Source organism: Osmerus eperlanus, chromosome 4 (genome assembly GCF_963692335.1).
Source record: "Osmerus eperlanus chromosome 4, fOsmEpe2.1, whole genome shotgun sequence".
NCBI classification, from domain to species: Eukaryota; Metazoa; Chordata; class Actinopteri; order Osmeriformes; family Osmeridae; genus Osmerus; species Osmerus eperlanus.
Window position 1 is genome coordinate 12,888,607 of NC_085021.1, and position 22,920 is coordinate 12,911,526.

Genomic DNA, 22,920 nt, shown 5'->3' on the forward strand with positions numbered 1-22,920 from the left:
TGCTGGTATTCTTATATTAAGAAAGGATAGTAGCAGGATGGATAAACCCACATATATACTATAAGCAGGGGATTAACTTGAGTGATGCTCTAGCCTTCTGTCATTACTTGACTTGTTGTTGCTTTAGCAAAAGTGCATTGCTGCTATGGAGAAAGGTCAAGTCCTGTCCAAGTGGAATTGCAATGTAAGCTTATTGAGATAGCAGCCTGGAATCGGAGCACAATCTTTATGTAAAGGTGCAATTACAGTAGCTTCTAGTCCTGCCTGTATTATAATTTTTCTTTTTTGTTTTGATCTATTCAGAAAGCGTTGATATCTCCAACTGTGTGAGTTACTTCAGGTGACAGGACTAGGAATGTGAGGTGACAGAAGAGCAGCTCTGCTGACTCATTTGTCTTAATGACCAACACGCCGCCTGATGCAGACACCATGATGTCAGGAATATTTACCTATCAGCGTCTCAGTGAGCCTGATGCAGACACCATGAGCGTCTCAGTGAGCCTGATGCAGACACCATGAGCGTCTCAGTGAGCCTGATGCAGACACCATGAGCGTCTCAGTGAGCCTGATGCAGACACCATGAGCGTCTCAGTGAGCCTGATGCAGACACCATGACTGTCTCAGTGAGCCTGATGTAGACACCATGAGCGTCTCAGTGAGCAGGCTCCCCTGAAGGACCAGCAGCTGGACTAACGACTCCCTAAACCGCTCAGGCACACGTGAACTGAGTTCTAATCACATCCTGCCAGTCGTGCCTCATCACTGATCAGCTTGGAAGTGTCTGGAAGGCTCTTGCTGGGACTGGTGTCAGTATTTTTATATGCTTTCGTTCATAGAAACATGAGTGTATGACACATGATGATGTATGGTTATAACACACAAAGTAAAATGCCAAGCATTTAACCTTAATTACTGCGTGAGACTTAAGGCTAGTGTGGAATGTGATGGCGCAGGCAGGTTTCTGAGTGATGCAGGGGTGTTGAAGCAGAAAATGCCTCCTCTTGTGATGGAGAGAAGGCCAGATGCCCATTGACAGTACACAGGTGTTGAGATCATGTGTGACATTAATCTGATATAGCAGTACCCTGAAGGTTTAGCACACACACAAACACTCACACACACACACACACACACACTAATACTGTAACATCCTTTCAGGTGATGTTTGCCCTTTACAACATTACCCAATGCCCTGGTTCATGTGAGAATGTGAGAGCTTGGGTTTTGGGGGTAAAGCATATCATTTCATCAGTCTCATGCCTTTGCAGTGACAGGCAAGAGGCTTTGTGTCTCCATTATATCTCTGCGTCTGATAGCGGACATCTGCAGTTCCACAGCTGCTTATCAGAGCAGTATCAAAGCCCACCCGCAGTGTAGGGATGCAGGGACAGATCAGACTGACAGAGGGAAACACATAAACACATTGTAGAATTCACTCCCACATCGTGGATGTGACGGCTTGTTCTCAGCTGCCCTTTAGACATGCAGGCATGCCAGAGGTACTGTAGTCGATTCGAGCATCTGTGTTTGGATTACGACTATCAGTCGAAAGGTAAAGGTTGAGGTTATATGCTCTGTGCTGATAAGTGCCGCTTTTCACATGATTATGTGTCACGCATGAAAGGTCTGTATTTTCATACCGTACTATCTGTATAACACACCTTATGTTAAAACACTGACATGCCGGAATGCATAATATGTAATTTACAATGTTTCCACCTCAAGTTTTATAGCAGAAATGTAGGTGGATTAGACTGGGACTCACTACTGTAGTCAAGGCAGGGAGATGAAGCCCTTTTGACCCAGAGAGAGGATTTTTTCTCAGCTGAACAATGTCTTCAGGCTGTCTCAGACAGAGCCTCACCACTGATGGAAAGAGCTTTTACATCAACGCGGTGCCCGGCGTTAGAGCCCGGAGCTTGTACAGTACAGAACCTGCAGGAGCGTGAATGCTGCTACACCTCTTCCTTCCTGGGGTGAGAGGTCAACCTCTCAGGGGAGCTCCATTTTTCCAGCTGTTGACACTAATTGAAGAGGTTAGAAAGCTGTGAAACAAAATATATTTTCCACCAGAACACATTGTAATACCGGACACGATGGATACTGTTCTCCTGGTGAGGTTTATCATTACAAAGCTATTTTCCATTGTGCTTATATGAAATTGGAAATACAATAACATGTTTACTAGTATTTTTTTTAACAGGGATCTCATTAGCACATTCTGGAATGACTTGAGACTTGGATCTTATATTTTCCTTGATCAGCGCACAGCTGGTCCATTAGCCTGCGCTGCTGTCTGCCTTCACATGAAGCGCTCATCCATACCTTGAACATTTCCGCCTGGAGACAATGTTTGTTGCATCTTTTAAAAATAGTATTGATCCTTTAACAGTGCTACCTCTAAGTAGAATTAAACTCCAACCAAGCACTGCCCTCTAGTGGCTGATTCACTCAACTGCTGTGAGAGAGGAGGAAGGAAATCAGTGCACTGGAGTTTCTTTTAGACACCTCTGATCACAGCACAGTATGGCATTTTTGTACGCTACTATTTTTATTCATCCCAATGTTGTGTTTGGGTAAGATCTCCCTTCAGGTGTAGCAAACGTTTTTTGTCCACTGTTGAAACAGTTGGACTCACCACACTGCAACACAACACTAACTCTGCATCTAAAACAGCAGATGACAAAGCATTGAAGAAAACCCTGTATAATTACTGCTGTGTTCCATGTAGGCCATGCTGTCTGGGGAGAACCACCCAGATGTTGTGTGTCCCCAAGACACTAGAAAGAGAAGATGACTTGGCTGCGATGCAGCATTAAAGTTTGATCCTGCCTTAATGAGCGGCATGTGGAGGCAGAGTGAGGCCGTGCTGCATTCAGGTGAGGTGGGCTGCAGCTGCTCTGCCTCTGTGGCAGCACTCGGGTCTAACCACAGAGGCCCAGCTGTTGGGCTTGCTTTAGTCACACAGCACTGTATAGAAGTGAGAATATATTTTGGTACGGCATAATGTATTTGATGTGATTTTTGGGTGAACAGATACTACTCAATAAGCTATTGTATTGCTATTTTTGTCTGAGCAACTGTTTTTTCAGTTCAACACTTTCAGGACAAAAATATAGATTTTCATGTGTCTTATTTGGCATGGCAAATTAAGTCAGTTTGCTAACATTTACCCTGGCATATTAACCTTTAGTTACTCCTCAAATCCTGTAAACAGACCCTGGCTGTACACTAATCATTGTTCTCTGTATTTCAAAACACAAATCAAGATATCTTACCCACATAGCAGCTGTTCAGGGCTGGCCTTTTAGCATTTGGCTGCGTCTCACCATGTGTATCGGAGACTATCAGATTTACTAACATTTTTGGAGTGTCAGTAAGAAAGCTCTGCAGTCTGCTCATTGCATCTCTGAGAGGGCAGGAATGAGGCAATTAGACCGGGCCTCATCAGTATGCTCTTCCTGTGATGGCGCTTGTGTGTGTGTGTCTGTGTGTGTGTGTTTGAGAGATGAGAGTCGGTGCCCAGACTCCTTCAGTAGGGCCAGCTGGTCTAAGAGGGGCCGTATGGTGACAGAGGAAGGGATGGAGGTTGGCATGGGAGGGCAGGGGGTGTGTTTTGATGTCAGAAAGGCCAAACACACACAGATACGCATGCAGGCACACTCAGGCTTATAATGACATACAACGTTAAATGCTCAATTTATTCATTTGATTTCCGGACTAGTCATGGTCAAAAGCAAGTACTGATGGTGTGGATATATTTGGTGTTTTGTATATGTAATGGAATAGAAAAAGGAAAAAACATATTCCTCTCATTTCCTCTCCTATCCTTGCCTGTGAACATACTACAAACATGCTGCCTAGAGGTTGCTACTATGCTCTCAGTGGGGAAGGAAATAGATCTGAGTAGCTCCCCCTGAGCTCTCTGCTGTGTCTGAGATGGAGAGGAGCAGCATTGGAACTGACAGGAACAGAGAGAAACCTTACACCATGAGATATAGGAGAGGGTGCTGCAGAGTTTCCAGTCTTCACACGATGCTGAAGGCGGCTGAAATGAAAGCCTTGTGTGTGATTGATGATTTCGATGTAGACCTCTGGATGTCTCAGCACCCGCGTGCGCACAGAGCTTGAGGTAATGTATTGTAGCCATCAGGGCGCACAGTCCCCGTCACCTTGGCTAATCAGCACGTTGACATTGCTGGGTGTCACGGTGTCTCCACGGAATGAAACGTTTCTCCCGCTGGAGAACACCCTGCAGTGCTTTCATTTGCTGTTAATGTTACTGATTTGAAGGCAGGCTGGGGTCTTCGCTGTGGCGTTCAGTGCTTCCACTTCCTCTCCCAGGGTGGATGTGTCCCGGGTGAGGCTCGTCTCTATAGATACGTGGGATGTTGTTACCAGGCGATGCCAGTCAGCAGTCTTGGCTCTCTGAAGAGCCTCCTCAGCCGTCCCTGAGCGTGCTGAGTCTCGGTCCCAGCCAGCCTCACCAGCAGGTCCACATCAGCCTTTCATCCTTCTGATTCTTCTTTTGCGCTTGCTTTGGTTGTTTTATACTTTTTGCATAGTTCCACACCCTTTTATAAATGATGCAACCACTGTGCAAGCTGTACATTTTGCAGCACACTCTTGCATGCCCTCGGTGTGCTGAAGTTTGTAACAAGGGAAATTGTCTTTTAGGAAAGGCCCAGACACCCCTTCCTCCAGCCCCTGTATATTCATTCAGGATGGAGTTTTCATTATCTTTCATTATTCTCACATCTTCTTCCCCTCCCTGGGATGTTTCCCCCAGAGTCCCTCACAGCACCTGTCCACTCTCCTTCAGTCTAATTAAGCATATTTCCTCGATGAGCTATTTGCACACCAGCTCATTATTCTCAAAAGCCTCATCCGTTTGGGATGCATCGCAGTGAAATGCATTGATTCCACATGAGAGAGGAGAGGAGAAGGAGGGAGTGGACTGGGAGGAGGGAGAATCAGTGTGAGAGGAAGAAATGATAATGAGCTCTACCTCCAACACATCTTCCTGTTTCCATGGAGACCAGGGAGCCAATAGCATGACCCAGCTGTGGACCAGACTACTGAGAGCAGAGGAGAGGTGGAGCGAGGCGGGCCGAGATGCTGCTCTGTGTTTACTACACAAAGAGCCTGCTGACGGTTATCCCCTCAGTGGAGAGTACACTCCCTGTTTCTTCTAGCCCTTCTGGCTCCCGCGCAGACTCCATCTCCCAGCAGGCTTTATGATAGAGGTTGTTTATCACTGTTAACCAGGCTGTCTCTCTGGCTCGTGGGCTCTACTACACTCCCCCCTGCCTGCCATTTGGATCCTCCTTGTTACGTCACAGACAGCTCTACGTGTGACTGGGAGAGAGCGAGGGAGAGTGAATGTGAGTGAGCCCGTGTACGCACGCTGTCCCATTGTCGAGTCCCATTGAGCAGCCAGGATGGACAAGCCGAGTGTGTGGCGCGCAGTGGTGAGCAGCACAGACCCCAGGCGGGCACGCGACCCCGGGACACCTGGGTCTCAGCCGGACAGACCCAGCTCGGCCATGGCTTACAGGCTGTACGACATGTGAGTACGGCTGTCTTGTTGAGTGGATTCTGCTTCGCAGGGCTGTGTGGAGCTTCTGTGTCAGAGGGCAGGGTGGATGGGTGGATCCGGGCGGCAGGGCTAGCCCTTGTTCACAGGGATGCGCGATGGCTGTTTTGTTGTTGCAGTGTTTCCTTTGGGTGTGCTGAGTCACCTTTGGCAGCCAGAGTTTGTTCTGTCCTCTACTGTCTGGAGATGGCTCTGCCTCGCTGCTTTGCTGCCTCACTGTCTTGCTGTCTCGCTGCCTCATTGACTCTAAAGCTCTTAGTAAACAACCCCAGCCCACAGGGAATGGCCATGTTGAGCATGTGTGTCTGTGTGTGCGTTCATTATCCTTAGAAACTTTTTTTTTCCAGTTAATGGTTTACTGTTCTAGAAGATGTAGTATAATCTTATTATTAGAGAAGAATATCAAATGAACACTGTTCCAGGGCACTGAACAAGTTATAATAATTGGGATTGTTCCATTGTGACTGAAGTGACAACACAGTCATTGGCGCTGTTCAGAAGAGGCAACGGTGGCACTGTGACTGATGAGGAGAAAATGAGTCACTTTGTGCTGATGCTGTGACAGCTCTTATTAGACACGAGTTCCTCCCAGCTGTGATGCGATGGTGCGTGTGTTGCAATTTATATAAACGTGCGTGTCTGTGCCTGTGCTGTGCTGTGTGTGTGCTTCTCTGGGTCTTCTGCGTGTATACGTGTTGTGGGTGTGCTGTGCCTGCTGTAGTGTGTGTGTGAGAGTGCTTGTATATTTGTGCGTATGTGTGCGTGATCATGAGACGTGTGTGTTGTTGTGGTGAGAATGCGGCTGGAACTGGCAGTGGGGATGATATTTCGGAATGGCTCTGTTGAGCTCCCTGTTTGGGACGCCTGCCCCTTCAGTTCAGCTCAGTGCTGAGGCTGCCTCAGTTTCACAAACCCATGTGTCATCCTGGATCTGCTGAGATATGACGTTTGAAACGAATCTCAACAGAACACTTGCTCTCACTCGTTTTGTCTGCTGGATGGCCTTAGGTTGCTGGTGTGTGTTTGGATTTATGTATTTTTCGTGTATCTGTCTGCGTCGGTGACTTCATGCGGAGATCATATGACCAGTTATGAAGAGATCTCAGATGTCTTCATGTTGGTAGGCAGGACAGTGTGGATCACCTAGCCTGTGTGTACTGTGTGTGTGTACTGTGTGTGTACTGTGTGTGTACTGTGTGTGTACTGTGTGTATACTGCGTGTCTGCGTGTTTGAGCTGTTTGTGTGTCCTCAGTCCTTCATGGTTACCATGACGTATGTGCAGACTAATCACATGGAGCATCTTGGCGTCATCACTGGCAATAACATCTGATATTGTGTGACTGTATTTTAGTTTCTACATTAGAAATGCAGAATTTGTGCATCTATGTCATCTACTTGGACTTTGTAAAAAGCAAAACATCTCAGAGGCTGAGCAGTTACGAAATACAGTCCTGCATAATATATCCTCCACATAGTATACAATCCAACAAACTGAATCCTCCATAATAAATCCTCCATATACAATGCTAAATTCTACACATCCTACATACTGAATCATACTATCCTAAGTGTGGACTACATGCAGTGCTACAGAACTCTGAATTGTGTGTGCTTCTCCATCTGTCTCTGTTCCTCCATGCCTCTCAGTCTGATCATTCACACGTCCTCCTCAAACAATGTGTGTTTGTGCAGTCTGACAGTCTCACTTGGATAATTCACGCATTTTGCACTGAGTCACATGATTCAGCCAAGGTCATGGTTGAGGAGATACAGGAAGTGTGGTCCGTCTGAGTCAGGAACGTTGTGTAACATAAACCGCTCGTTTTTTTGGGGCCATCTAGAGATTCAGGCCAGATCAACACAAACGTGTCGGCTTGACTCTCTCTCAAGTAGACTTTGGCTGGAGGCAAACAGCCCGTACACCTATAATGAGGAGCTGGGCCAGGGAGAGGCTGTTCTGTTGGAAATGTCACTTCATTATTGCTGGCCACAGCCCTCTGGAATTATAATGGAGTAGCACCCTGTGGAGTAACAGGCTGTCTAGCTTAGTCTAGCTATGGCTGGGATCATATATGAATTTCAAGAAGAGATAGTGGAGGTATACCTGATGTACTGTGGCTATTCAAGCACATTGGCCCAACAGCATAAGTGCAAGGTCTTAATGTCAAGCAAATATAATACAATTCGGTGCATATCAAACATTGCTAATTAATTGGTATTATTCTACCCAGGTTGACTTTTGTGCCACAGTCTTTAAGGGTATTTCAAGGGCAGTACGTGCAGCATGCAAAATATGCCTACTGGTGCAGGAATCTGACATTCGACTAAAAGCTCAAAAGAATATACTGCTCTAGAATTCTGAATATGCCAACCAGACACAGACCAGACACAAAATCACATGTAGTCCAATCTGTTGTTTTGGACTTAGGCCACAAAATATCTCAAACTAAACTGAATTGTACTAACGGCACACTGATGAGATCCCTTCCCTGTTGACAATAGCTGCTAAGGGGTATGTTGTCTGTGTGTTTCTCTTGTGTTGTAGGTCTGTAGATACTTTGCACCAGTATTGCTGTCCTGCTCCGTTGTTCAGTACCCAGCTAGCAGGGCCTGCCCCTCTGTCAGAGTGCAGGTAAGAGCTGCCTGCCCCTCTGTCAGAGTGCAGGTAAGAGCTGCCTGCCCCTCTGTCAGAGTGCAGGTAAGAGCTGCCTGCCCCTCTGTCAGAGTGCAGGTAAGAGCTGCCTGCCCCTCTGTCAGAGTGCAGGTAAGAGCTGCCTGCCCCTCTGTCAGAGTGCAGGTAAGAGCTGCCTGCCCCTCTGTCAGAGTGCAGGTAAGAGCTGCCTGCCCCTCTGTCAGAGTGCAGGTAAGAGCTGCCTGCCCCTCTGTCAGAGTGCAGGTAAGAGCTGCCTGCCCCTCTGTCAGAGTGCAGGTAAGAGCTGCCTGCCCCTCTGTCAGAGTGCAGGTAAGAGCTGCCTGCCCCTCTGTCAGAGTGCAGGTAAGAGCTGCCTGCCCCTCTGTCAGAGTGCAGGTAGGAGCTGCCTGCCCCTCCCACTCACCTGCCCACAGCTAGATGCACTGACCGACTGGCATTGGGTCCCTGAGATACCATATCAGACTGTAGGTCTGGCGAGAGCATGAGGCCTCCGGGAAAAAGACAGTTGTAATTCTAGATGATGAAAGAGAGGGGAGTTAAGATGTGCATGTTATCTATCATTTTTTGACAAATAGAGAGCTTGTTAATGTCATGTTGACCTTTCTGCATGATTGAAACATCTCTGCTTCTCATTGTTTGAATAAAGCCATCTTAGGTCCGACCAAAAACCTTTGAACGGACTTTGTACCTATGCATTGACAGACTTCACGGTTCATTGAGATAATCTCATCCTTGAAGACGTACTTAAAACCATCGATGCAGGGATGGCCACTGTGATTGGCTGCTTGTTGTGCAGCCCCTGTCCCTGATGACGCCACTACTACTCTGGCTGGCAGAGAGGTGAAACTGAATGCGTCACCACTGCCTCAAGTCAGTGAGCGCCCATTCCTCCGCTCCCGGCCGCGCCACACAGCCCCACTCTGCTTCTGCAGTCAGACATGGCTGAGGGACCCTGCCACTGCTGTACCCACGCTGCTCAGCACATGCTGCCTCTGCATCACATGGTGACTGGATGCCAATGCATGGCAAGCTGTCACTCCACATGTCGTCATAGGACAGAGGGGGGAGGAGTCCCAGCACAGTTACCCCACACTGGGGTGTGTGCAGATAGCCAGCCTAGGTGCTGCATACACACAGGCCTGTCATCACAATAACCCTGTCCTTGTCACCCTACCCTTGACCACTGTCCCCTGCTGTAATGACGATGTGGTCATGATCAACATACATGAGCAACATGCATGATCTGATGTTGACAAAGTGTCTTTTAGAGATCACCCAGTCAGGGTGAGCAGGGCTTGTTGGCTCCTCTGATGCAGGTTTCATTTGTAATGAAGCGTCCCGTGTGATCATCTCCCCACCAGGATGACAGATAGCAGGGCTCTCAGACCCCTGTTGCGTTTTCCCACATTCAAATATATAGCCGATTAGTGCATGGAGCAAGGCCAGCACTGACATATGTTGTACGAGGGAGCAGCAGGATAGCATAGAGACAGTCAGCTATATAACTCCATGTTGTCAGGCCAGGCTCAGTGATTTTGTATTCCGCTCTGCTCTCTACTTGCCAATAAGGCGGCGTGTTGGTGAAAGCTGAGACAGGCTGACTCGGAGGCTAGCATGAGCCAGCTCGATCGTTTGAAACTGGACACTGCTTTGATAGATTGGCCGTCGTTCCTAGGCTGGGGGCTGCTAGATTGAGTTGCAGTTGAGCCCCATAATGAAGTGCCAGCGGTAGGCTGAGCAACACTGGGGTACGTTCAAGAGAAGGATTAACCTCACTACTGGGAGTTGTAGTTTTTCTCTGGGGTATATTCTGCTGTTTACGCATCCCTGGATTGAGACATCCCATAATGATACCGACCATTGCCCACAGCATTGTGAGGGATGAGGAGGGAGCAGAGGGGAGAGGAGGGTGGCAGAGTTAGGGTGTCAGGCAGGATGAGCCTTTGGAACATTGTGTTCCCATGGCCAAATATGCCCATCTATGAGCATTTATATTTATTTGCTACATGGTTATGTAATGACAACATTGCTGAGACATTGCTGAGCATGTTTAAGTTTAAGACTTGTCATTGAATTTTTTACTAATCGTGCAGATGGTTATTTATTTTATTTTTAAACCTTTCATCTTTCACATGGCTGTCCCTGGGGAGAGCATGCCTGTGCATGAATGTTTCATATTTTTTGTTTAGCTTTGATGACTCTGGAATTTCTCCAATTTAGTAATTACATCACAGGCTAATCCAATGCTGGATTAAGAAATGTGACTCATAGCTGTGTGCTACTGTACGTTGTCACGGCACCACATTCGTAAAATAAAGACACTAAGCCTTTGAAGGTTTGCTACCTATCCAATGAGTTCGAAATAGGAAAATCGTAGTAAAATAAGCAAAAACACTTTTGGACATACATGGAGTGTCTTGGCCTGTGAGCTGTGCTTCTTGTGTTGTGTCTAAGTATGCCCTTTGTGACAGGGAAGACAGTGCTCTCCATCAGTTCTGTTGCCCAGCCTCAGGATATGCACGCTCCTCCAGATAGAGGGTGGAGAGAGAAGACATGGGAGCGGCCTCCGCTCTCCGGCCCTGAAGGGACCTCCTCTCTGTCCCTCTCCTTCCTGCTTCCTCTCCTTCTGGAAACAATTGACCAGCTCCAGTGTTGTACTGTTGTCTGCTCTCCCTGTTCTTTCTCTTCTCAGTTTCTTCTCTCTCCCTCCCCCATATGGTCCCTTTCCCCCTCTCTGCATCGCCGCTGTCCTTGCCCTTGTTCTTGTCATTTCCCTTCTAATTCTATTGTTCTCCATTGCTTCCAAGAATTCTTCTTTTTCCTTTTCTTCTTTGTTCTTCCATTTCTTTCCTCTCTCTCTCTCTCTCTCTCTCTCTCTCTCTCTCTCTCTCTCTCTCTCTCTCTCTCTCTCTCTCTCTCTCTCTCTCTCTCTCTCTCTCTCTCTCTCTCTCTCTCTCTCGCTCGCTCACTCCATGTCTCTCTTCCCTCTCTTGTTCTGCTCTACCTCTCTTCTGCATGGGTGCTTTCTAGCTGGAGGCCGAGCAGATGTACTGTACGTTCTCTGTGATAAGAGAGCTAGAGCTGTACCCTCCATGCAGGATCTCCGTCCCATAGACCCCCTTTACTGGATGATCTGATCTGCCCTCTGTTATGTACTATAACACTCTAGTATACACTATACCATCCTATGTGCAAGAGCATCCTGTTTGCTCCCCACTCTGTTCCCTGGTATGTAGGTCTCCCTTCTCTATGTTCTGTGTTTGTGTCCTTTGTACTGTGTGAAACAAAGCTTCCATTTTCTTGGATTCCGAAAAAAAACTGTTCAGTTGCCTTTGGTGATTCAGTAGGGTTTATGCAAAGAAATATGTTATTGTAATGTATTATGTTTGAGTGTTCTGGTTTGTTCCAGACTAAACTGCAATCATTCAGCAATACAGAACCTTTGTCAGAGAGTTGCATGCATGTATCCAGCATTTCCTTTTTTTCTCTTCTCCCTTAGAATGTTCCCTCAGTGTTTGAGTGAAAAGTGAATAAATACAATTTTCTAAAATGTTTTGTGTTTGCTCTTTCTGAATGAATCAAGTTCCTCTTCAATAACATCCTGTGTTGTTCCTGCTACGCACCCTCTACGCTTTGGAATAGAAAACAATACACTTTTACCATCCACCACTAGGGGGTGAACTTTTCTAAGACATATCCCTTTAGATTGTCTGTTATTGCACAGTGATATATCCTGTACAATCTGCTTGGTAGTCACAGAAATCATGCTTATATGTATCTCAATGTCAGTGATTTGGAATTTGGAGTGAGATAGTTGTTATTTCAGGATGGACTAGGTCACCCTCCTGTCTCTGTCTTTGATCCACCATCACTAATGCACATTGTTACTAATGCCCTCTGCTTCCCCATTCATCCACCCTCTCCTTCTGTCATCTCCCTATCTCTCCCAGCACTGACCCCAGATTATTTGTGTACCCCTCCTCCACCTCTCTCCATCACCCCTCAAGTTCTGCTCTGCACAGTACCACTCCCCCACTGCCTTGCTCCTCCTCCACCACTCCCCCACTGCCTTGCTCCTCCTCCACCCCTCCCCCACTCCTTCACCACCACTACGAAGTGAGGACCGGAAGGTTTTCTTCCTGAACGTGCAGGAGCAATTTTCTGTTTATGTGTTTATTGATTTTCACATCCCTCCCTGAATGGAGGATGTCAGGAGATCTGGCCATCTCCTCTCCTATGGACTGGGAGGGATAAAGTAAGGCCACTGCTGGGAAATATCCGTCTGAATTAGTGGCCGTTTAGAAGAGAGTGCAATGAAAGGTTCTCATATGGCTCTCTGTATAAGCTCATTGATTCTGATTGATAGCTAAGCTGATATCATTGTGTGTCCTTTAGTGGCTGACAATGTACAAGATGTGAAGATTCACATTTTCATTCAGTTACAATTGGAATATAGTTACAGGCCTAACTGATATGTGGAAATAATATTCCTTTGTTGAAGAACCAAATAATTTGCTTGTTGTGTTGGAGATCTGATTTCCAAAAGACACACTGCTAGCAAAACTGTGCTAGCATCATATCATCTAATAGTTATTTGACCTTGACTTTGCCCTTTGCTGTTGTCCAGTGAGATTTGTGTTCCCACACATAATGTACGGGCTCTGTATTTTTCAAAAACTATGAACCTCATAAAGAAGGATGTGTAGAAGTGGAATTTATGTGTCATTCAGCGTGCCACACCTCTGTCAAAGATTGAGGAATGTTGCTGTCCAAGGTGATCTATGAAGGAGTGACTAACACTGACACACTGTAGCCTCACATACATGACATGCTGGCATATATCCAGTTGAATAGGTTCAGATAAAATAGATAATTCAAAAAACGTTTTTCCTTACGCATAACCATCATATTCCGTCTAGTGTTGCACCACATGAGCTGTTCTTATTAATACCCACCCCAAGCTATTGGCAACATACTGTTTACATTGGGCTGTGATCTGTATTCTCGAAAAGAAATAATGACCAGTAATGTGTGAGATTAGACCCATCTGTTCAACGTGCCCTCAGACAGGCTGCAGCCTCTTCTACCAGACACAGAAAGATAGCCACCCACTCACCACTGGAGCCATTCTCCCTTCAGTCCGAAGGAATTTAATTGGCGTTCCTTGTGCTATGATAACTATGGGTGAATCATGATGATTAATATATTAAAAAACTGTATTAAAACTAGATCATGAAACAATGTTGTTTTCCACAGCTAAGTGGCTTGAAGATGTCTCTCCAGCATCAATGCAGTTTAACTTCCAAAAAGTGTATTTTATTTTATTCCCACTAAATTAAAACTACATTTTACCGAACAAACCCTACTTATTCTTGACTTAAAGTGTTGGTTCAGTGGAATGTCTGCCCCATTGACAAACAAATTAAGATGGAGAGCACGGACAAAAGGCTTTATCAGTGTGTAGTTGATTTTGTGAGACGTGTCTAAAATGAGCAGCAAAGCTTGGTGACAAGCAACTGATGAATAGTTTGCAGATGAATTAATTCCTCACTGTCTCTGCTCACAATAGGTGCTCAGTGTTGCCTGTGTGTCTTTGTGTTCCGTCTGCCATAGTCGGGTTCTTTGGGATTGGAGGAAGTCCATATTGTGCCAGGAAGTGAGTGAAAGGGGACAAGCGGTGTCTGCCAGTAACCACTGAGGGGGGCTTATCCCCCACCCAGCAGGGCTGAATGTTTGTGTGTATGTGTACACATGTGTGAGCATGTGTGCTCATGTGCAGTTTGGACCACTGGGGGTATTCAACTTGGGTTGAATATTGATGAGAGGCCCACCCACACCCCTGTTCCCTGGGAAGCACTGGGTGGTACTGCAGGCTGGGGCTGCTGAGAAGAGCTCTGTGCTTGTCCTCCACACCAAACCCCTGTCAGGGAGGGAGGGGGGGAGAGTTCATGTGATATCTCTGTCAGCGCACAGCCACATGCGTAGCTCATTGGAGCAGGCTTGTAATGCTAATGCACCTGTTTGATCCAAGATTTACACTTTCACCCACTCATGAATATAAATTATATTTCAGATCTTCTCTATAGACCTCTTTCAATACACCTTAAATATCCAATTATTGTGAATCACCCCATGGATAGGCCATGAACCACATGAATCCCCTCATAATAATACACAAGCCATTGTGTTCACTGCTTTACCTGGTTGACCTTGGACTATCTAAGACTTTGTAGTTAAACTGCCACCTTAATAGATTGTGTTCAACACGAACAAAACATGTACCATTCTTGCTCTTCTGTTTGTTGTGAACACAGCAGGGGTGTAAACTCATGCAGTCATGTACAACATTGTGGTCCCTCCCATCAACCTCTCTAACCAATCAGATGGTTTTGCAGCAAGGTTCCATTTGCAGTTTCAGTAGTACGGCAGTGTTGCCCGGCAACCAGTATCGGCACATTTCTGGAAGGTCCTGTGTGGATGACAGATGCTGTAATTCACTTCAGAGGAGATAGGGAGAGACTGAAAGAGACAGAGAGAGACTGAAAGAGACAGAGACCAAAAGAGACAGCGAGAGACCAAAAGAGAGCATGTAAGGGTGGAAACTGAGGGACACACAGGAGTACGAGGGGGATAGGGAGAAGGATTGGGAGGGAGTGACAGAGAGGGAGGCATAGCGAGAAAGAGGGAACCACCATCTCTCATCCACTGGAAAGTTTGCCACTGTGGCTGAAGAGGGGGAGGAGAAGAAGGAGGAGGGAGAGGGGGGCCACTGGTGATCCCAGATGAGACGCTGTCTGTCCAAGGGGGATGAGTGGTGCATGGAGAGCTCCCCTGTGCTCCAAAACAGCAGATGACCTCCTCCTGCTGTAGCTCCAGAGTTGAGCTAGATCCATGGAGCCTCTCAGGATCCCAAGCTGGCACACACACTGAGGGGCGCAGAGGACGGGCTGACTGACCTGGATACAGCACAGCACCGACCGAACCCAGTGGAAAGGCTATTTTAAGGAGGAAGCTCACTGGGTCTGCATCCACTAAAGCAGAGCTGGTGGATTGTTCCAGAGAGTCCTGGCTCCCCTTCGAAGTGGTGTGTCTGTGTGTTGACATCCATCCAGGAGGGATCTGGGCTTGCTAGGAAGGCTGACCCACTCAGGGCTAGTACAGGATATCCATGTCTTGGTTTCTACTGGAGCAGGGTAGCCCTTGACATGGTAACATGAATATACACCAGGCATCATGGACTGATCAGCCGTGAGTCTTGTTGCTGCTGCCCTTGTTGATCTTTTGCCTAAGAACTCAGGACCTGAAAATGTGGAAGTTCAAAGCCTTCTGTTTGGATTACTGGCATGTGCTATGTCTACAGCCTCATAATAACTTTTATAAAAGGTAAGTTGAAAACATGAAGGTTTGGGGTTTCTATTTTACTTGCAATGCTTGCGTTTCACTTAATTCGTTTTAATTCAATATTTGAAGTCATGACTGAAACTTGCCTCTGGCTCTTGGTAAACAAGCATGGATACATTTGAATTAAAACAACCTCTCCGGAATTAATTATTTTACAATGACTGTTTATGTAGACAGAAAGTCTACATAAAAATGTAAAGTAGCGGAATACCCAGAGCTCTGTTCAGGCACAGTGTTGACATAATGTCATTGTGGGAGATGTTACTGAAGGCTTGGTGTTAACTGGGAGGAAGATGATCAATTCCTAAGTAGAGCAAGGTATCTTTCTTCCTAGACACACTTAGTTAAACAGCCTGGCTTGTTAAGCATATTTCTAATCGAGTTCTCTTGCCCACATTAGCACATGGGTTTTTGCTTACAATGACAGGAGATGGCTGAATTCATTCTTCTCTCTTCTCCCGTGGGAACTCTTTGGTGTCACCTTTCACCCAGTGCATAATCTATACTAGATTATTCAGCCTGCTTTTATGTGTCCCACTGGGTCAGGATGTGAATCTCTGCTGCGTGGCACTGATATGCTCCGCTTTGACCACACACCCTTGTAGTGTTGTCAAATGAGATATAATGCTTGATAATTAAACTGCAGGTCCGTTTTTATCATCAGCAGTTTTATTGTGGACATGAGTTTGTGGAGGTGCCTTTATGACTCAAACACAGTGCTGTTCATTGTTCCGAATCTGCAGTGTTGACCGTGAATGATGAAGGGTCTCTCTCTAGCCTTGACTTGTGTGGTTTAATGGATGTGTAGGCTTGGTGTGAAGGTGTGTCCCTACACAGTCCTCCTCTCCATCACTTCACCTTAACTTATATTTTATTTTATTGTATATTTAATTCTATTCTAATCCCACTTAGTACTGCTAGTTTATGTACCCTTAGTATAGATAGTCCACATATTTAAATTTTAGGTATATGTTTATTGTATGCACCTTCCTGCCAAAGCAAATTCCTTGTCTGTGCAAACTTTCATGGCGAATAAATCCCATTCTGATTCTGATTCTGATTCATCTCATTCACACTAATCCCATCCCCCTGCAGCTGTGCAGGGACCATAAAGACCGGCTCGTGTCACTAAGTGCCTGTCACAGCACATGTATCTGACGCTCCAGATTCCATTACGGACTAACCACTACCATGACAATCGAATATGCAAATGTTTCGTTGAGTTACATCAGAATACCTTACTCTGATCAAATGTAACACAAACATGTTTGAAACTCTTTTTCAGTCTTACTACTCGGCATTTATGTACAAATTATTGTGTAACACGGATGGCTAGATGCACAAATGGTAGACCCAAGGCGTGGTCTACACAAGGTGTTTTTCCCATGCCTAACCCATCTGGCTGTCAGGCTGGGTTTGATGTGTGAATCAGAAGTGAGGGGGGTACAGGATGGATACATGAAAGAGCGTTCTAGTTTCCAGAAGCACCTGCCATCCCGTCTCATCTCTCTATGCTAATTCAGTCTCCCAATGATCCACCATAGTCATTAGTATTCTGAAGGTGAGAACCTGACCATAATGTTGTGTTAATAATTCATGACTTGGTGTCCATACCCTCTGAATAAAGCTTCCTATCTGTGTATGTCCCTGGGCACTCCATTCAGCTGGAGGCACAGCTGGCATAGGAGACCAGATATGGATGAAACAGTGGCTGTTCTTTAAATGATATTTCGAATTAGGTGTTGGCTACAATAACCTCTACCAGTTCTTCTTTTTCAGTCTCGATATCCATGGGAAGTAGTAGTTCTTGTTTTGAGCCTTTTTAAAGGTCATAAAGTACAGTACATTCAGTTTCTTTTCCTCAGATAACGGATGATCCTCTAGTGTGATTTAACATCACAGGGTCCTTCCATGATGAAGTATGGTGTAAAGCCACGCTATGTATTCCTGGTAAAAGGCTGCATTATGCTCAAAAATCCTCAGAGGAGAAGGAATATTCCAGTCATAGGGTGTAACTCGTTACTCCAGCCAGGCCCAAGGCCTTTATGGTAACATGGCTTCGTACTGTAGTGTTCCATGACTTAGGCCATGTTGTTAAAGTGAAGTAACTGAAAACAGCCTCTCCCAGCTGCTGGACTGGGGCTCACCCTCCCCTGCCTGGCCTTCCCATCCAGAGCTGTGTATTTCTTGGACATGGGCCCAGGTATTACCACACACACTCAAACACTCACACCTAAGCACACCCAAACACACACACACACACACATAGCACAGGCAGGCCTAGCCCACCACCATGGGGAGCACAAGCCTTGCAGCCAGATGAGTGAGGGGGATTGGAAAGGAAAGAAAGAAAGAAGGAAAGAAGGGGTGTCTGAAGAGAAGAAAGGGAGGAGTGGTGCTGGGCTCTGTTAGGGTGGAGAGCTTTTGTTATGAGGCCAGATGATTTGGTTCTGCCATACGTATACTTTACCTTACTTGGTCATCAGGGAGCTTCCTAGTCTAGCAGCTTGATGTGTGGAGAGTCGAAAGTAGGACAGGGAACTTTTAAAAGGCACAGCTGAAGGGACTTTACTGGAGTTGCAGAAGAATTTTATTTTCTGTGGTTTTCTTTGGAAAGTGAAGGATGTGGGATGTAATTTGTGGTTTAGAAGGGAGTGGGTACAGTCTGTTCCAGCTATAGGGGCAGCTGCCACAGTTTAGGGTGTTTAGAGACATTTTAAGACGTCCTCCCTGTGCCATGCAAAAAACATTTCGGGCATGTCTCAAGTCTCTGGTGATGTCACTGCCGTGCCAAATATGATGTGGAAGTACTGCATTTCAAGCCGAACTATAAGGTACGTATGTCGGTCCTAATGACCAGTCTATATGGAGACAGACCACGGAGGGCGGCTACCCCTGACCACAGGGCCCGCTCTGCAGTCTGCTCCGGATGTTTCTCTAGTCTGATCAAATAACATTCTTGTCTCTAAACCGGTTTCCTATCCACAACCCAGGAAATATATCATCACTGGCATGTAACTTACAGTTCGAGCTTCAGCAATCCAGATTCATGGTTTTGTAGGCAGAGTCAACAGTGACCAGAACCCTTGAATCTTTTATTTGGGGGGAAAAAGTTTGAAGGTAGTGGAAAATAAAAACGATTCTCTCCACTCGTACTGTGTCTATTATCAAGTAGTCACGCTCTGCATAAATGAAAGTAAAATGGAAAGGGACAATCTGTCATTTTTGCTCTGAAGTTTGTCACTAACTGAATACAATTCTGCCCACACTAGTAAACTTATAGATAACCACTATGTGGGTTGTTACATGGTAACACAGTTATTTGTCAATGTAGTATGTTCAGTGCTTCTAAAGTATGTGCTATTGTTGATACATGGTACAGTTTGCTTCTTCCACATAACTCTTCCTCTTATCATACCTCTCTAAACCTTACATACATAGCAGAGGCTGGAGGTAATTTTGACATGCTATTATCTGTAAGTCGAGCTGATCTCCAGAGTTGAGACAGGAAGGTCCCTGGCTGGTTAGAAGGCAGCGTGCCGCTGAGACGGCTCAGCCTGCGGTGGCTCTGTTTCCTCGACATGTACCTTCCTGTGCTGATGGGGAGATACAACACAGGGAAGCTGTTTCAGGTGTCTCAAGGAAGTATGTTTTTTTGGAGAGACTAGACACTCTGTATTCGTGGCATCAAAAGCTAAACAAGGTTTTGAAGTACTTACTGTCGAGAGCTTTGTCTGTTGGTCTGTGACTGTAAGACAGATAGCAGCAGCAACACTGTAGAGGCCAGGACATCTGATCTGAGGCAGCCTGGCTCTGTGACAGGGAAGGGAACAGAGTGAAACACAGGACAGAGAACATTACTTATTTACTGTGTGTGTCTGAAGTTTGCCCCTGGTGCCTGTCTGCCCACCCTTGCTCCTCATTTCTGACACATAGAAGAACCAGGGACCAGCTTGGGAACTCTGCTGGAGTGTCCTAGACTTGTGATGACGGCGTGTGTGTCAGTGCTGAGGTGGAGGATACTGACAGTGGTCCTGTTGTGAAGTGACACTGGCCTGCCTCTTGATAACCGGCTGACTTGATGAACTAACAAGATTCTGTACCTTGGATACTATCTGGAGCTGGGAAATTCAACTCACTGGCCCTTTGATGGTCTCCTGTCCTGGTTTATGACAAGTGAGAGCTTTTCTCAGCCAAGAGGAGCAGTCTGTTTTGGAAAAACGACAACCTGCCAGAAGGACGTGTGGTTCTTCTTCTGTGGTGAGTGAAAGAGAGAGAAAGAAATAGAATTGGCTTGCATACGTCAGCAGGGCCAGTTAGCTGAGTTATTTTGATACTTTGGTTATAAGGAGGACCTGCCTAGACAGTGCTGTTCACTTTGTAATTGTTTTGCCATTAACTGGGTCCTTTCAAGACATATGTATACTGCTAAGTACAGTATGGTCACAAAGGGGTTGCAGGCCCAACTGTTAGAGGTTGCAGTTGAATCAGCATCTTTCCCCACAGCTGTGTTTGGGATTGATTTGCACCCATGCTTACCAGGTGGAAAATGTGTTTCTGCTGTATTAATCTGCATCCTCTGGCTGTTGCCAGCCTGGCTCCAGCTGCCTTGTGTCATGTTGTACAGCACTATGGTTTTTAACCAGGTCTATAGCCACAGTGAAGACTCAATACTTGACAACAGTGAATGTGACCCAAGCTTAAGCTGTCTGTGAATACGAGATTCCTTCAAACATCTGGGTCTGCTTGTCAGTGTCCACACCTCTGAATAATTAAAAAAATTGCTGCTAGAGGGCCATATGCATGATATGCACCGAACACACATGTTGTGTGTGTGTAAAATACTGAACTCCTGCTTTGTGATTCATTCAGACAAGGAACCAAATCCCGACCTCAAGCTGTAAAGTGCTTCGCATATCCTTTACCCTAGTGCTACAACACATCGTGCGCATGCAAAATGAACACATTTAACAGCTAGAGCAACAGCCGTTTTTGCATCCTCTTGTCTTGTGTGTTTGTAATTTCAGAGTAGACGTCGATGATGGTAGATAAAACTGTCATAGATTTATCGCAGAAGCTTGTGACTCATTATTTTGAGCTTTGAAGTGCTAATGCCTCTCATAGCTCGTAGGCTTGTTTACCTGATATGAACGCAGGGCTTGGAAAGGAGGATGTTTTTCCTACATGTATGCTTTATCCGATGATGAAATATAGTGTACACCAGATATGCTAACAGCCCCAGTCTCTTTCAGGATAATCCTGTTGCATTATATTCTTGTCTGCTTGTCTTGGATATAGGGTCGAAAAAGCCTCTACGCCTGCTACAGCACTTGGGCTCTTCTGTGTGTCTGTGAGTGCTCGGAGGGGAACGCTGCCAACCTGTCTTGTGCATCTGCTTTAGCGCCCCTTGTGTTGTTTCCCATTTCATGACATATTCCTTTGCATCTCTTCACAGTGGCAGGCGAATAATGAGAGAGTGTGCTGCATTAACTTATGTAATGGTAAGAGAGAGGAGGGGTAGAGTGAATGGAGGGAGGGGTGGAGGGGGAAGAGGATAGGAGAAGAGTGATGAGCTCATGTTGCTGCACTGCAGCTCGGATACACACACTCTGCTCCTTGTGGTTTATTTCCACACGCTCACACAGGCGCGTGCACACACACACGTGTCTATGCACACGTCCACGCGCATGCCCGCAGCTAGATGCCTCAGTGCAAAAAATTAGCTTCCAATTGAGTCCTCTGCTGCAACATTACAAGGCTTTCAGCAGCTTCAGGTCAAAATCTCTGTCTACTTTTGCAGTGGGCTTAAATTGAGGTGCGTGAGCCTGTGTGCCTATGCAACGTGCGGTTGTTTGTGCCTGAGAAGAGATGTCATGCTGGCCTCTGACTCACACTGTAAAACTGGCAGTCTTGTGACACCTACGGACACTCCATTTCTACTGATGTGAGGAGAAGAGTTTGGGGGTGGTGGGGGGCAGATGGAGAGACTGAGAGAGAGCAAGAGAGAAAATGGGTACACAGGCAGAGCGTGAGACAAGGAGACAATGACCATGCATTTAGGATGTTAAATAACCTGATCTATTAAATGCATTTCAGGTCTGTGTCTCCCAGTGAGAAAGTGTGTAGTGCTTCAGTATATAAGTGGACTGACTGCCTTGGGGAAATAACCAAACATTAGACCTTCAGCCTGGATTGTAGAATCATGCTGATATATGTATGCTCCTCATCATTTTTACATTACATTTAGTCATTTAGCAGACGCTCTTATCCAGAGCGACTTACAGTAAGTACAGGGACATTCCCCCCGAAGCAAGTAGGGTGAAGTGCCTTGCCCAAGGACACAACGTCATTTGGAACGGCCGGGAATCGAACTGGCAACCTTCAGATTACTAGCCCGACTCCCTCACCACTCAGCCATCTGACTCCCTAATCTGACTCCCTCATCACCAGTGGTCCTTTCATAAATGTCATTAGATTAGATCTATCATTAGATTATATTCAGCACAGCCATCACAGAGGGTTCAATATTACACGGTAATATCTGAATCTGAAACATATCACTTGACTACTCACTCTTTCCAGCCCTGCCATGTTCCAGTAATGGCTAGAATACACCTTGAAACATGAATGAAATGAATCCCGAGCTAATGTTCTCAGGCCCATTTGCATTCAAAATGTTTCTCATGAATAGCAATGGTTCACCCACACCCACACGTCTGATGCATTAGGACCCCTGCATCTTAAATTGCTACCTGCCACTGTGAGAGAAATTGCAGAGTTGTCACCAGTGTTTTAATTGTCGCTTGTAAATAGTTATTACAGTGAAATTGTAGTTGTTGTTGAATTTGGGCAGGTTAGGCTGCATGTAATAGTCTTTGTGTGTTTGCTCATGTATGTGTGTGTTTTTTTGTGTGTGTTTGTATGCCGAACATTTTCACCATCTCTCTCTACAACAATCTTCCCTGTCAACCCTTTCTGTTGTCTTGACAACCATGTGCATTTAGCCTTTAATGGGGGTACTGACCGCCTCCAGTAACATATCTGTAGAATGGCTTTTCTCAATGACATCATTCAACATTTTGACAAGCCACCCTCGCTCAATACTGATGCAGTTGTTAGTTATTATTTGGCTGCGTTTCAGAGAGCGGTTTGGATGGCTGTTCTATTGCACAGGCTGATAGAGAAAGTGTGCAGCCTTCTGTCCAGACAGTGATGTAGATGGGAGACTTCTCCTTTATTACTGGGGCAATCAAGCCTCCCACTGACAGC

At 46.0% G+C, this 22,920-nt stretch overlaps 1 protein-coding gene across 5 annotated transcripts in view; it reads left to right on the forward strand.

The window, feature by feature from the left end:
• The window catches only part of LOC134018878 (IQ motif and SEC7 domain-containing protein 1-like), a 77,577-nt gene that overhangs the window by 22,367 nt on the left and 32,290 nt on the right, over nucleotides 1-22,920 (forward strand). The window contains exon 1 of one of the 5 annotated variants that reach the window (XM_062459196.1): nucleotides 5,244-5,569. The exons of 2 other annotated variants lie outside the window; for them this stretch is intronic. In XM_062459196.1, the coding sequence (XP_062315180.1) occupies nucleotides 5,442-5,569 (128 nt within the window). In that variant the 5' untranslated portion in view covers nucleotides 5,244-5,441. Of the gene's footprint in view, nucleotides 1-5,243; nucleotides 5,570-14,897; nucleotides 15,634-18,034; nucleotides 18,486-22,920 lie in introns of those variants that run through there. 2 more of the 5 variants (XM_062459200.1, XM_062459199.1) reach the window with 2 other exon arrangements.